The following is a 14662-nucleotide window of genomic DNA, read 5'->3' as shown; positions in this document are numbered from 1 at the left end:
TGACCCCAGTAATGATCTGTACTCGCCCACTCCAAGCCTTTAACTACCATTTACACAGATTTTCATCCCAGCTCCAGATGCCTTCCGGACAGAAGCTTGGGGGGTGGGGGATGGGGGGATGTCCACGACATCACCTGGTCTGGCTTTGGCAAGGCAAACACAGGTGGGGCCCGAAATTCAAAAAACCTTTAGCAGGCTGATTTTTAAGTCGATAATTTTATGTGGCCTGAGAAACCTGCCTGGCTACAGCCAGCATCCCCTCTGGATCATGGAACTGCCAGCCTCCAGGACTCCTGGAAGGAACAGCTATTTCGTTCCCTATCGTTCGTAAGGCCCTGTCTCTCTCCATCTCAGAAATTCCCAGGGGCAGGATTTGGCATAGCAGTTAAGACTCCACTTGGAAGAGCTGCATCCCTTATCAGAGTGCCTGGGCTCAAGATGCTACACTGCATCTGATCCAGTTGGGAGACCCAGAAGCAGTTCCAGGCTCCCGACTCCTGCCTGGCCCAGTCCTGGCTGTTGCAGGCATCTGGGGAGTCAATCAGTGATGAAAGATCTCTTTTTCTGTCTCTCTTCCTGGTTTTCAAAAAATTAAACCTTTAAAAGATACAAATTCCACCTCCCTGGCCCTCACACTTTGCTTCTGCTCTTGCACCTTCCCATGACTTTCAACAACAGCCCCTGTTAGATTCTGTCTACACACAGCCCCTCACCCATCCTCTGCCTTCCCTGGATACCGCTCCTTGGGAGGGAACACAGCCTAGCACCCTACTGCTTTTCCCTATCATTCCCACCAGTTTGTCACTCTTTCTCAAAAATTTGAAACTGACCAAGTGACTGCCTCTTTCAAAAACATTAATACTTGCCCACTGCACAAATACACTGTTAAATTCAGGTTTCTAAGAGTGCCCTGCGGTTTGCCACCTAAGCACGTTCCCAGGATTAGACTCTACAGCTCAAGCTGTCACTTGCTCCTATTATCTGCCTGTCAAAAACACACCCACTCTTAAAGGCCCAACTCAAACCCCATTCTTCATCTTTATAGCTGGTAGCTTTGGGATCCGCAAGGAGGGAAGGCCTAGACTTCCGGGAATGGAGAGGCCTACTTCCGGGGAAGAAAGTCCTTGTCAAGATCCCTGCAGGTGCCTAAAGGTCAACCAATGAGGATCAGACCCGCCTCAACCTTTAACTCCCATGCCCTGAATCTATAAAAGGAGCTCTCCCAATCTTTGACGCGCGACTTCCCCGGCCCCCACTCTGTTGGGACCGGGGAACCTCGCCCGGGAGCGGAACCCCAATAAAAGCCTGTGAATTAATTGATTCGTCTGCCTGGGAAGATTTGTTGTGCACCTGGACACCTTACAATAGCCTCCACATAATGATCAGAGAAAGGCTCTGACTAAAATAATCAGAATTACTAAGAAACTAATTCAAAAATTGAAAAAAAAAAAAACTTGCAAATAGCCAAAACTCTAAGTATTTCTAGAATCACTGTTGTTTTTTTAAATCGCTATTCAATATTAACATTTTAGGGCCGGTGCCGCGGCTCAGTAGGCTAATCCTACGCCTTGCGGCCCTAGCACACCGGGTTCTAGTCCCGGTCGGGGCGCCAGATTCTGTCCCGGTTGCCCCTCTTCCAGGCCAGCTCTCTGCTGTGGCCCGGGAGTGCAGTGGAGGATGGCCCAAGTGCTTGGGCCCTGCACCCCACGGGAGACCAGGAGAGGCACCTGGCTTCGGATTAGCGCAGTGCACCGGCCGTGGTGCGCCGGCCACGGCAGCCATTGGAGGGTGAACCAATGGCAAAAAGGAAGACCTTTCTCTCTGTCTCTCTCTCTCTCTCACTGTCCACTCTGCCTGTCAAAAAAAAAAATAAATAAATAAATAAAAAATTTAACCACGAAGTCCTCCATAACCCCAGCACTGTATTTATCAAAAGCCAAACAATGTGCAGTATAGATTAACGGCAGGTTGTATCACCAACTTGCAATAATCTGTAATCTGGGCCCACGATTCAAATGTCAATTATATTTGTTTTATTTCAAAAGAGAAAATTACAGCAAGAGAAGTTAGCACTTCAACTGGAGACAGAGGTTGGATTAGTCTACAGCAGTGACAGAAACAGCTTCTAAATCGACATCACCCTCAGATTAAAGAAAAAAATCTCATCAGCTAAGGGAAAAAAATGCTTTCAACTGACATATCCTAAAGATTTTTTTTCAGTTCATATTTTATATAATTAAAGGGGGGAGGGGTGTCAAAGGGCATGACGGGCAATCCTGAGCCTCTCATGAGATAGTCACTGGTGTACTCACCAGCAGGCATGACAACAATAACACGTGTGACACAGAAGGGATACCAGGGGCAGTACTTTCTTTATTTTTTAAATTATTTTAATTTTTTGACAGGCAGAGTGGACAGTGAGAGAGAGAGACAGAGAGAAAGGTCTTCTTTTTGCCGTTGGTTCACCCTCCAATGGCCGGCGCGGCCGGCGCACCGCGCTGATCTGATGGCAGGAGCCAGGTGCTTCTCCTGGTCTCCCATGGGGTGCAGGGCCCAAGCACTTGGGCCATCCTCCACTGCACTCCCGGGCCACAGCAGAGAGTTGACCTGGAAGAGGGGCAACTGGGACAGAATCCGGTGCCCCGACCGGGACTAGAACCTGGGGTGCCGGTACCGCAGGTGGAGGATTAGCCTAGTGAGCCGTGGCGCCGGCCTCCAGTACTTTTTCAGAGCCTAATTTCTTTCAGGCCTGACCTAATTTCTCTTTTCACTTCTTAGCTGGGGTGGGGGTGGGGGTGGGGGTGGGGGTGGGGGGAAGTCATGCTAATTTTCACAGCTGTATACTGGGGAGCAATTCGCTCCTAAAGCAAACGAAAACATGCAGGATTCAATTATTCAAAAATAATTCCAACTACTTCTATCTAGTCAAGGTGATTGGTAAAGCAAGTGCTCCATGGCATTTCTGAAGTCATCATCACTCAGATTTGCATACGTTTCTTAAACAGACTCGCACACAGCAGTAAAAGAGGCTAAAAATCCCGAAATTATCACTGATGCTATTTTAAGGGACGCTGGGTGTACCACAAAGATCTCAGGCTTCAATCTCAAGACTGACACTTTCTTCTATGACCTTAGAAAATTGGCACCTAACAGAGGGATATTACCAGCTTTTCCTTTGGGGTGGGGTGGGGGGGCTGTTCAAATAAAATACGGATGTGGCACACAGTAAGGGGCACGAAGCAGTCCACAAATTAGTGCTCAGTTACTTCATTCATCAGGAAAAGACACACTCATGAGACTGAGAAGCAGGAGAATCTACTTCTGCACGAAGCGCCTCTTCCGAGGGAGCCTTGCGTGTGACTGTGCAAAAAAAGTCCCCGAAAGGCGGAATGTATACACTGACCGCTAAAATACCAACAGCAAAACCCTCGGTCCTCGGGCCAACACGACAGGATGCATCTATACTGGTTAGGAGCTCACCTGAGAGGAGGGAAGAGAGGGAGAGGAAAAAAAAAAAAAAAAAAAGAGCAAATTGGGCCCAACTGCAAGCAGATTTAATAAACCAAGAGGGATGCCGGCTGCTTATTCCTGAAACGCACGGTAACACATGCATGCCCGTTTAAACATTAAAAAAAAAAAAAAAACTGCAAGACGAATTCTTCATACAAGCCACACTGCCGACCTGGGTGCTTTTTCGGAAGGCCTGCTCAGGCGAGCACCAGCTAACGACCGCTGAGGGACAGACACTTCACGCACAGCCGGCCGCCGTTCCGCACACACGCAGGGTCCAACCGCGTCCAAGCCCAGGGCCATGCATCTGACGGCATTCCCGGCTTCGCGAGCACCCCGGGGCGCGACGGATGCTTCCGTTCCCCTCCTGGGCTGGGGATCGGGAATCTGGGCTTGCAATCTACATTTCTGAAATCTTGGGGGGTGGGGTGGAGGAGCCGGGCTGGAAACCCAGCGGCTATCCGGTGCAGGGCGTCCGCGGGTCCCGGCCTCCGCCCCCCTGCGGCGAGCGAGGGCCCGGCCCGGGACCGGCCACCGGCCACGAGCAGCGACATCTTAAACCTCGAGCCGGGGCCCTGCCCGAGGGAGCCCGGGACTGGGGTCGACCGCTGCGCGGGAGGCCGAGACGCGGGCGAGGCCGCGGCGCATCCGCTGCAGCCCCGGGCGGGGGAGCGGGCCAGGCCTGCGGGGCGGGCGCCGACACTCACCACACCATGCCGTAGGCGCCCTCGCCGATGTACGAGAGGTTGGTGTAGCGCGGCCCCACGTCGAACACCTGCCCGCGGACCATCTCCGGGCCCGTGCCCGCCGCCGCCGCCGCCGCCATGTTGGCTGCCGGGCCGCCGCCGCCGCGCTGGGCTCGACGCTCCGCGGCCGCCGCTCCGCTCCCGCCGCGCTTCCCCAAGGGACCGCGCCGCCGTCCGTGCAGCCGCCGCAGCTGACCGCCAAAGAGGCAGGACGGCGCCGCTTTCGGGGAAGCGGAGAGCCGACGTCCGCTCGCCTCGACTGCCCGTCTCACTTACTGACTGACGGGCGGGCCCGCGGGCGGAGGGAGGGGCGCGCGCCGAGCAGGGCGCCGGGGCGGGGCCGAGCAGCGTGCTCGAGGATTGGCTGCCTGCGGCTGGGGGCGGGGCCGCGCGGGCCGGCGGAAGCGGCGAGCTCAGGGCGGAGCGCTGCGGCGGCGGCGGCGGCGGCGGCGGCGGCTGCGGAGGAGGCGCCGAAGGGCGCGGTCACGTGCGTTCGCTGGTGAGTCGGCGCGGGAGGCGGCTGAGGAGACGCTGAGAGCGGAATGGGGAGACGGGGCGTCACGGGGCTGACCCTGAGGGGCCGGGGCTGGGGCCGGGCGGCGAGCTCGGGCAGTGCGGGGGAAGACGAACGACGCTGCACACGTGGGCTTCGGGCCCTCTGGGGCCCAAACGCTCTGAACAACTTAGGAGGTGTGGAGATTATGTTAGGAACCAGAATACGTGGTCCAGACCGAAGAAGAGATTTGAGTACTGAGAACGTGTGAGACAGGAGAGGCCGAGTGGGTCTGCCCTTAGATCCGCCCTCGTAGAAGATAACTTCCGGAGAGAGGTTTCTCAGGCTGAGGTACTTTCTATGGAGAAATGTCAAGCAGAGTAAGGGGCAGAGAGGAGTGGGTTGAGACACCTGAGGAAGACTCGAGTTGCCACTGTGAGACCGAGACCCATGTTAGGCCGGATGGACATGAGCTTTGAGACGTAGAACGTACTGAGCTGGAAACACCAGGGTGGAATCGCTAAAACCAATAGTCACAGACACATGAGAGGCTGAAAATTAAAAAACTGCAATCTTGAAGCAGACGGATGCCAAGGAAGCTCAGGCCACGCGGTGGAAGATGGGCCAGCCACCGCCTCGGAACCATTTCCTTGCCGTCTGCAGAGGGAAGTGAGAAGGCAGACTCCCCTCATAGCCTTCAGAGCTGCTAATTCGAGACGGCTGGAAATCAATAAAGATTAGCCAGTCAGTCTGGCGCGTTAAAAGCCCTGTGGGAGAGAAAAAAAATAGTGTTACATAAGGGGAAAAAAGTGCTACACCCAAAAGTGAGTTCAAATGTTAGTCCGTGAAGCAGAACCCAATTTTGAAAACACCTAATTCTTATTCTTGATTCTGAAAGGACATTGCATCTCTTTTTAAAAACAGGATGATGAGGCCGGCGCCGCGGCTCAGTAGGCTAATCCTCCACCTTGCGGCGCCGGCACACCGGGTTCTAGTCCCGGTCGGGGCGCCGGATTCTGTCCCGGTTGCCCCTCTTCCAGGCCAGCCCTCTGCTGTGGCCAGGGAGTGCAGTGGAGGATGGCCCAGGTGCTTGGGCCCTGCACCCCATAGGAGACCAGGAAAAGCACCTGGCTCCTGGCTCCTGCCATCGGATCAGCGCGGTGCGCCGGCCGCAGCGCGCCGGCCGCGGCGGCCATTGGAGGGTGAACCAACGGCAAAGGAAGACCTTTCTCTCTGTCTCTCTCTCTCACTGTCCACTCTGCCTGTCAAAAAAAAAAAAAAAAAAAAAAAAAAAAAAAAAAAAAAAAAAAAAAAACAGGATGATGAGGGACTGGCATTGTGGCACAGCAGGTAAAGCTGCCGACTGCAGTGCCAGCACCCCAAGTGGGCACTGGTTTGTATCCAAGCTGCTCCACTTCTGATCAGGCTCCCTGCTAACAGCCTGGGAGTAGCAGTGGAAAGTGGCCCAACACCTGCCACCGACGTGGGAGACTAGGAAGAAGCTTCTGGTTCCTGGCTTTGGCCTGGCCCAGCTGTGGCTGTTGCAGCCATCTGGGAAGTGAAACAGTGGATGGAAGATCTGTGTGTGTATGTGTAACTCTTGACTTTCAAATAAATGAATGAATCCTTAAAAAAAAGGCTGAAGTAAATGGAGAGTATCATGAAATCAAAATCACAATAACCAAGACAAAAGCAATGGTTGAAGGAGTTATAAGAAGGCTTGATAATACAAAAGGGCAAATCAGCAATGTAAAAGACAAATGTGAGGAGATACTTTAAGAATATAGAACAAGTGATGGAATTTTTTTTTAAGATTTTATTTATTTGAGCGGTAGAGTTACAGACATTGAGAGGGAGAGAAGCCAGGAGCCAGGTGCTTCCAGTCTCCTATGTGGGTGCAGGGGCCCAAGGACTTGGGCCATCTTCTACTGCTTTCCCAGGCCACAGCAGAGAGCTGGATGGGAAGAGGAGCAGCTGGGTCTCTAACCGGCACCCATGTGGGATTCTGGCGCTGCAGGCGGAGGATTAACCTACTGCACCACAGCGCCGGCTCCAGTGATGGAATTCTTTAAGAGAAAAGATAATGGAGATGGAGAACATCATGAGGATTCAAATTATAAGCCCCCCCCCCAAAAAAGAGCAAATCAATTAGAAGCAATAATCAAAATTATAATTAAAAAAAAAATTACCCTGGGGCCCAGTGGTGGGACCTAGTGGGTTAAGCTGCTGGCTAGGATGTGGTGCATCCCATGTGGGTACTGGTTCATGTCCTGGCTGCTCCACTTCCAATTCAGCTCCCTACTGATGCACCTGGGAAAGCAACAGAAGATGGCCCAAGTGCTTGTGCCCCTTTTGCCCATGTGGGAGACTTAAATGGAGTTCTAGGCTCTTGGCTTCAACCTGGCCCAGCCCTGGCTGTTGTGGGCATTTGGAGAGTGAACCACCAGATGGAAGTTCTCAGTCTCTCCTTCTCTCTCTAAATCTGCTTTTCAAATAAATAAATAAATCGTTAAAACAAGAAAAAGAAAACTTCCTGGGACCAGTGTTGAAGATGCAGTAGGCCTGTAATGCTAGTATCCCATATGAGTACTCATTCCATTCCCAGCTGTTCCACTTCTGATCCAGTTCCCTGCTCATACACTTTAGAAAAGCAGTTGAAAATGGCCCAAGTGTTTGGGCCCCTGCCACCCACGCAGGAGACCCAGATGGAGTCCCTAGCTCCAATTTCAGCCTGGCCCAGCCTCAGTTTTTGGCCATTTAGGGAGTAAAACCAGCGGCTGGAAGATCTTGGTCTTTCCCTCTCTGTAACTCTGCCTTTCAAATAAATGGTTATGTTTGTTTGTTTGTTTTAACATTTATTTATTTATTTGAAAGGCAGAGTTACGCAGAAGCAGAGAGAAAGAGAGGTCTTCCATCCACTGGTTCACTCCCCAGATGGCTACAATGGCTGGAGCTGAGCCAATCCAAAGCAAAGAGCCAGGAGCTTCTTCCTGGTCTCCCACACAGGTGTAGGGGCTCAAGCATTTGGGCCATCTTCTGCTTTCCCAGGCTATAGCAGAGAGCTGGTTTGGAAATGGAGCAGCCAAGACTCGAACTGGTGCCCACATCGGATGCTGGCACCACATGGATGCCCACTATGTCACAGCAGTAGCCCCGAAATAAATTTTTTTTTAAATAGAAGTATCCTTAGATCTGAAAAGATCTAAGTTAGAGGTAAAATATTGAGTAGATTCATCAGGATTCAGAAATATAAGCACAATCGAACCTCTAGACATAATCTGCAGAAAATGCTAGATTTTAGGGATAAAGAACACATCCTAACAGTGTACAGTGCCGTGTAGGGAAGGAGATTATTTATAAAAGGAGCTAAAATCCTAGCTTTCCCTAGATGCCCTCTCTGCAGAAGTTAAATGCCGAAAGAAAATGGAAGAGAACTGATAGCACTCCCTGGGTGATTACATTCGCTCCAGTGCCTTAGTTCTTGTCAGATCTTGAGCTGATACTCAGCATCCAGCTCTTGAACCTCAGGTTATCCTATCATAAGGACAGCGCTGTGTGATTCCCACAGGTGCTTCAGCTCCACAGAGCCCAACCTCCAGTGGCAGCCGCCCGAGATCTGTGCCTAGACTGCCAGAGGGTTTGCCAATCGTGGCTGCTCCACCTGCCACCTGTGTGACCTCGGCCTCAGTTTCCTCGGGCTTCAGTTGGGCATTACAATAGTACCCACCTCATAAATAAGTTGTACAGAGTAAATAAAATGTGAAGAGCTTTGCACATGGTACATTATGTACCAAATAAATATTATCTGTTATTATTATCTACCCCACCCAAACCTGTTCCACATCTTGAATCTATGAAGAGCATCACCTTCTCCCAGACACTCAGGCTGCCAGTTTGGCTATGATCGTCAACAACATTTTACCTTACTCCTGATGACATCCGCCCCCTCCAACCCCCATCCAACCAATGAGAAACTCCTGTGAGTTCTTCTTTAATGTTTGAGAAGTCTTTACAACGCAAAGCATCATCTCCAGAAGAGCACCTTTAACTTATCTGGGAGTTTGTTAGAAATCCAGTCATCTCGGAGCCAGCATTATGATGTAGCAGGTAAAGCTGCCACCTGTGACACTGGTATCCCATGTAGGCACCCAGATACATCCTGGCTGCTCCTCTGCCAATCCAGCTCCCTGCTGATGGCCTGTTTGGGCCCCTGCCACCCACGTGAGAGACCTGGATGAAGCTCCTGGCGTCAGCCTGACCCTTGGAGCCATGTAGGGAATGAAACAACAGATGAAAGATTCCCTCTCCCTCTCCCATTCCCCCTCCCTATCTGTCTTCCTCTCCCTGTCAGTAGCTCTGGCTTTCAAATAAATCAAAAAGGAAGAGAGAAGAAAAGAAAAGGAGCATCTTAGACCCACCCCAGACCTACTGATCTGCATTGGAACAAGATCTCCAGGTGATATGTATGTGTATTCCACTTGGAGAACCACTTCAACCTCACTGCCACTCTGTCCATCTATTTTCTTTTCTTATTTTTTTTAAGATTCATTTATTTTCTTTGAAAGAGTTATACAGAGAGAGGGAGAGAGAGAGACACAGAGATCTCCCATTCACTGATTCACTCCCCAGATGACCTCAATGACTGGGGCTGGGGCAGGTCAAAGCCAGGAGCCAAGAGCTTCTTCAGGAACTCCCACGTGGGTGCAGGGGTCCAAGGACTTGGGTTATCTACTGCTTTCCCAGGCCATGGCAGAGAGCTGGATTGGAAGTGGAGTAGCCGAGACTTGAACCAGCACCCACGCGGGATGCCAGCACTGAAGGCAGCAGCTTTAACCTCTACGCCATAGTGGCGGCCCCTTCCCTCCTCTTTTTAAAGCAAACCTTTGGTCCCGGTTACACTCAGTGAGACCTTTTCTAACTACCCCTCCACCCCAATCTCCTCTTCCTCTCCTCTCCTTGCTTTCCCTCTCCCAGCCAGACTAGACTACCCTCAGTTCTTTCCTGTCTTTTGGTCTTAGGTGTATTAACTTCTCACCCTGTTAAGATGTCCTCTCTGCATCTGTCCCGTGTTTGTGGGACATTTTTAAGCAACCACATTGCCATGGCATGATGGCTCTGACCAGAATTTTCTCCAAAGAACTCCTCTTGCCTGGTTCCATAGGCTCCGAGCAACGTTATGATGAGAGTTTGGGTCTACCTATAGGCTTTTTTTTTTTTTTTAATTTTTTTTGACAGGCAGAGTGGACAGTGAGAGAGAGAAACAGAGAGAAAGGTCTTCCTTTACTGTTGGTTCACCCTCCAATGGCCGCTGCGGCCAGCGCGTTGCGGCCGGCACACCGCGCTGATCCGAAGCCAGGAGCCAGGCACTTCTCCTTGTCTCCCATGTGGGTGCAGGGCCCAAGGACCTGCGCCATCCTCCACTGCACTCCTGGACCACAGCAGAGAGCTGGACTGGAAGAGGGGCAACCAGGACAGAATCCGGCGCTCAACTGGGACTAGAACCCAGTGTGCCAGCGCCACAGGCAGAGGATTAGCCTATTGAGCCGCGGCGCAGGCCCTACCTAGGGTCTTCTGACAAGTTCTCTGAGCTCAGGAGAGCCTGTGCAGGTTCTGTGGCAATTAATGATTATTCTAAGATAGGGTTTAGTGTCAACAGTTTATGCTGAATCAGATTAGCATTAGCCAGGCCCAGGTGCACTGACAATGGCAAATTTCTGAAAGCACAAAGCTGAAAATTTTCCAGAACACTGTGAAACCATACCAGGCTACCATCAAAGCCCAGCTTAGATGGTGGCCAGCTGCCTACCTGGATGTTTTCCTTATTGTGTGTCCAGAGTGGCAACAATCACAGATATGCAAAATCTTAGCAAACTGGTGTTTTGGTCCGAAACATCCAAGGCTAGATAATTTCTGAAGGATAGAAGTTGCTTTGGCTCATGGTTCTGGAGACCATGAACCATATATAAAGAGCCTAGTGCCAGCATCTCTCAGCATATGGAGAGGCCCTCATTGCCTCATGACATGGTGAGACTGAGCAAGCTTGCTAGAGAGAGAGCTCACTTTTATAACAAAGCCACTGCCACAAGAACCCATTATTCCATGAATGAAGATAATCCTTTCACTTGGGTAGAGCCCTCCTGCTCCAGTCAGCTGCCAAAGGCCCCACCTCTCAGGTCGCATTAACATATAACTGGAGATTCAGTTTGCAAGACATCAAATGAACACATAGCAAATGTACATCTGTTATTTTTGCCTGCCCAACATGGACTCTTTCTTCTGGTAACAAGAACCCAATTTTTCTTTGGTGACCTGTCCCTTCTGTGCTTGGTTGGCTGAACCCCCAAGCTCCAAGAGCAAGCAATGACCCATGGCTCGCTAGTCAGAATCACAGATTGTTGGTGCAGGGAGGATGGACATGTGACCTGATCCAGGCCAGTGACACTCAGCTCAGACTTGGCAGAAACGTCTGGAGAAAGTGTAGTTTCTTTCTGCTGGCGTGCTAGGGCAGTGACTGTTGAGTCCGAGGCCAAACATGCTTGATGTTAGAAATGCCCTCTGAGAATGATGGGGAGACAGCAGCAGAGTTAGAGGCAGAACTAGTTTCTTCCTTTTTTTAAGATTTATTTTTTTTTCAAGATCTATTTCTTTATTTGAGAGGCAGCTACAGAGGGAGGGAGGGAGAGCGCGCGAGTGCGCGAGTTTCCATCCACTGGTTCACTTCCCAAATGGCTGTAAGAGCCAGAGCTGGGCTAATCTAAAGCCAGGAGCCAGCAGCTTCTTCTGGTTCTCTCACATGGGTGCTTGGGCCATTTTCCACTGCTTTTCCAGGTGCATTAGCAGGGAGCTGGATTAGAAGTAGAACAGCCAGTACTCGAACCCATATGGGATGCTGGTGCCACAGGCAGAGGCCTAACCTGCTATACCACAGTACCAGCCCCTGGAGCTAATTTCTTGATGCCATAGTTTGAGGCTGGATTTAGCTGAGGCCAGGCTTGATGGGTTCATATGTTAATATATTATCTTTTTTACTCAAGTCAATTGGAGTTAGGTTTCTGTCATTTTGAAACCATGAGAGTTCTGACTAATACCCGCCCAGTTAACTCCCTTTTCTGCAAAAATCACTCAGAATTGTACAATAAATTACTGAGACATGAATCAGAGACTCATGAATGATGAAAAGAGAAAAAGAACTGGCAATGAGCCTTGAAACTTGCTAAAGATACAGAGATAACTGAATAAAACCACCACTCAGTAGAGAATGTTAGATACTAATAAGTTGAAATAATTGTTGTTGCTATGGTAACAAACAAAATGCAAAAGAAAAAATTGAGAAAAGGGATTTTTTAAAATCTGCTTTTTAACCTCAGATTATGTAATGAAAACCAGCGAGGAAGAAAGGGGGAAAAAGCAAGACATTAAGTCTTTGTTTTAAAATGAGGATAAAAGTTATTTTGAAAAATAGTATAATTTCATATAATTTTAAAGTGTAAAATGATACACAGTGTATATAATTATTACATGAGAAAAAATTCACACATCAAAAATGAGGAATCTTTCTTTTAAATATTTATTTATTTATTTGAAAGGCAGAGTGACAGAGAGGCAGAGATATCTCCCATCCATTTGTTCCTTCCACAAATGGTCAGAACAGTTGGCTGGACCAGAGTGAAGCCATGAACCAGGAACTCAGTTAGTGTCTCCCACGTGAATGGAAGGAACTAAAGTACTTTTTTTTTTTTTAAGATTTATTTTATTTATTTGAAAGAGTTACAGATAGAGAGATCTTCCATTCACTGGTTCACTCCCCAGAGCTGAACTGATCCAAAGCCAGGAGTTTCTTCCAGATCTTCCATGTGGGTGCAGGAGCCCAAGGATTTGGACCATCTTCCACTGCTTTCCCAGCCACAGCAGAGAGCTGGATCGGAAAAGGAGCAGCCGGGGCTAGAACCGGTGCCCATATGGATGCCAGCACTTCAGGCCAGGGCTTTAATCCGCTGCACCACAGCGCCGGCCCGAGAACTAAAGTACGTGATCTGTCATCTGCTGCCTTCCAGGTGCATTAGCAGGGAGCTGTATCAGAAGCAGAGTAGCAGGAATGCAACCCGCACTCCAGTGCAGGAACTTACTGCACCTCGACACTGACCCCAGACATCAAGAGTTTTCTGTCAAGAACTGTATTAGACTCTTCTTACATTTGTATATGGAAAAGAAATAGCAAGGATTCATAAACAAAAATATCAAAATACCTGAAAATTTGTCTGGCACTGTGGTGTAGTGTGTAAAGCCACCGCCTGCAGTGCCCAATCCCATATGGGTGCCAGTCTAGTTCTGGCTGTTCCTCTTCTGATCCAGCTCTCTCCTATGGCCTGGGAAAGCAGTGGAAGATGGCCAGTGTCCTTGGGCCCCTGCACCAACATGGGAGACCTGGAAGAACCTCCTGGTTTCAGGCTTTGGATCGGCGCAGCTCCGGCCGTTGCAGCCATCTGGGATGTGAACCAGCAGATGGAAGACCTCTCTCTCTCTTTCTCTCTCTTTAACTCTGATTTTCAAATAAATAAATCAATCTTCAAAAAAAAAAATCAGAAAATTAGATAAGTAAAGCTTAGAGTAGGTGTAACAAATAATCCAAATAAAAATAAATACATATAAGAAAATAAGCCAATAAAAATAAATAAATATGAAAAAGAAAGCTAGGGGCTGGCACTGTGGCATAGCAGGTAAGACCACCACCTACAGTGCTGGCATCCCATATGGGCGCTGTTTCAAGTCCCTGCTGCTCCTCTTCCAATCCAGCTCTCTGCTATGGCCTGGGAAAGCAGTGGAAGATGGCCCAAGTCCTTGGGCCCCTGCACCCACGTGGGAGACCCAGAAGAAGCTCTTGGCTCCTGGTTTCAGATTGGCTCAGCTCCACCCATTGCAGCCATCTATGGAGTGAACCAGCAGATGGAAGACCTCTCTCTCTCTCTCTCTCTCTGCCTCTGCCTCTGCCTCTCTGCCTTTCAAATAAATAAATACATCATAAAAAAGGTAAATAGCTAAAATTCCTATGTGAAACATGGAACTCTCAGATCACAACAAAGGGAATATGTATTCTGAATATATACTGTCGCTTAAAAGATGTGGAGAGGGACAGACATTTGGCATAGCAATTAAAGTACAGTTTGGGACAACTGTATCCACGTGCCCAGGCTCCTGCACTTCTGATCAGCTTCCTTCTCATGCACAGACTGGGAGGCAGCAGGTGATGGCTCAAGTACCTGGGTCCCTGCCAGTAATGTGGGAGATGTGGATTGAATTCTGAGCTCCTGGTTTTGGCCTGGCCCAGTTCTGACTGTATTTGAGGAGTGGATCAGTGGGTGGAAGATATATCTCTGTCTCTTTGTTCTTCTCTGTCCCTCTGTCTTTAAAATAAAATGGAAATAAATTATTTTAAAAGAAATATGTGTATATATGGGGGCCGCGCTGTGGTGCAGCAGGTTAAAGCCCTGGCCTGAAGCACCGGCATCCCATATGGGCACTGGTTCGAGTCCCGGCTGCTCCTCTTCTGATCTAGCTCTCTGCTGTGGCCTGGGATAGCAGTAGAAGATGGCCCAAGTCCTGGGGCTCCTGCACCCGCGTGGGAGACCCAGAAGCTCCTGGCTCCTGGCTTCAGATCGGCACAGCTCCGGCCATTGCGGCATCTGGGGAGTGAACCAGCGGATGGAAGAGCTCTCTCTCTCTCTCTGTCTCTACCTCTCTCTGTAACTCTGTCTTTCAAATAAATAAAATAAACATTTTTTAAAAAAGAAATATGTGCATATATATAACATAGCAACACAAAATACAAAGCACAAATCTTCAGAAAGACAACTTTTAGAAAGTTATAGTAAAATACATCACACATCACTATCAGACTGTGAAAGAAAGTAAACAA

General features: G+C 49.5%; 1 protein-coding gene and 1 long non-coding RNA gene across 3 annotated transcripts in view; one reads left to right on the top strand and one right to left on the bottom strand.

Moving 5' to 3' along the window:
* Positions 1 to 4550, bottom strand: part of MAPK1 (mitogen-activated protein kinase 1) — a 105628-nt gene extending 101078 nt beyond the window's left edge. The window contains exon 1 of one of the 2 annotated variants that reach the window (XM_051826739.2): positions 4218 to 4550. In XM_051826739.2, the coding sequence (XP_051682699.1) occupies positions 4218 to 4336 (119 nt within the window). In that variant the 5' untranslated portion in view covers positions 4337 to 4550. The remainder of the gene's footprint in view (positions 1 to 4217) is intronic. The other variant, XM_051826740.2, reaches the window with a different exon arrangement.
* Positions 4551 to 4638: 88 nt separating this feature from the next.
* LOC127484743 (uncharacterized) lies at positions 4639 to 14538 on the top strand. Its single transcript, XR_007911961.2, has 3 exons — positions 4639 to 4755; positions 13543 to 13776; positions 14303 to 14538. It is a non-coding gene; the product is annotated as an uncharacterized lncRNA (long non-coding RNA).
* Positions 14539 to 14662: the final 124 nt, after the last annotated feature.

This window comes from Oryctolagus cuniculus, chromosome 21 (genome assembly GCF_964237555.1).
Source record: "Oryctolagus cuniculus chromosome 21, mOryCun1.1, whole genome shotgun sequence".
Lineage (NCBI taxonomy): Eukaryota > Metazoa > Chordata > Mammalia > Lagomorpha > Leporidae > Oryctolagus > Oryctolagus cuniculus.
Note: the sequence above shows the minus strand (reverse complement) of the source record. Positions and strands in the feature narration are given on the sequence as shown.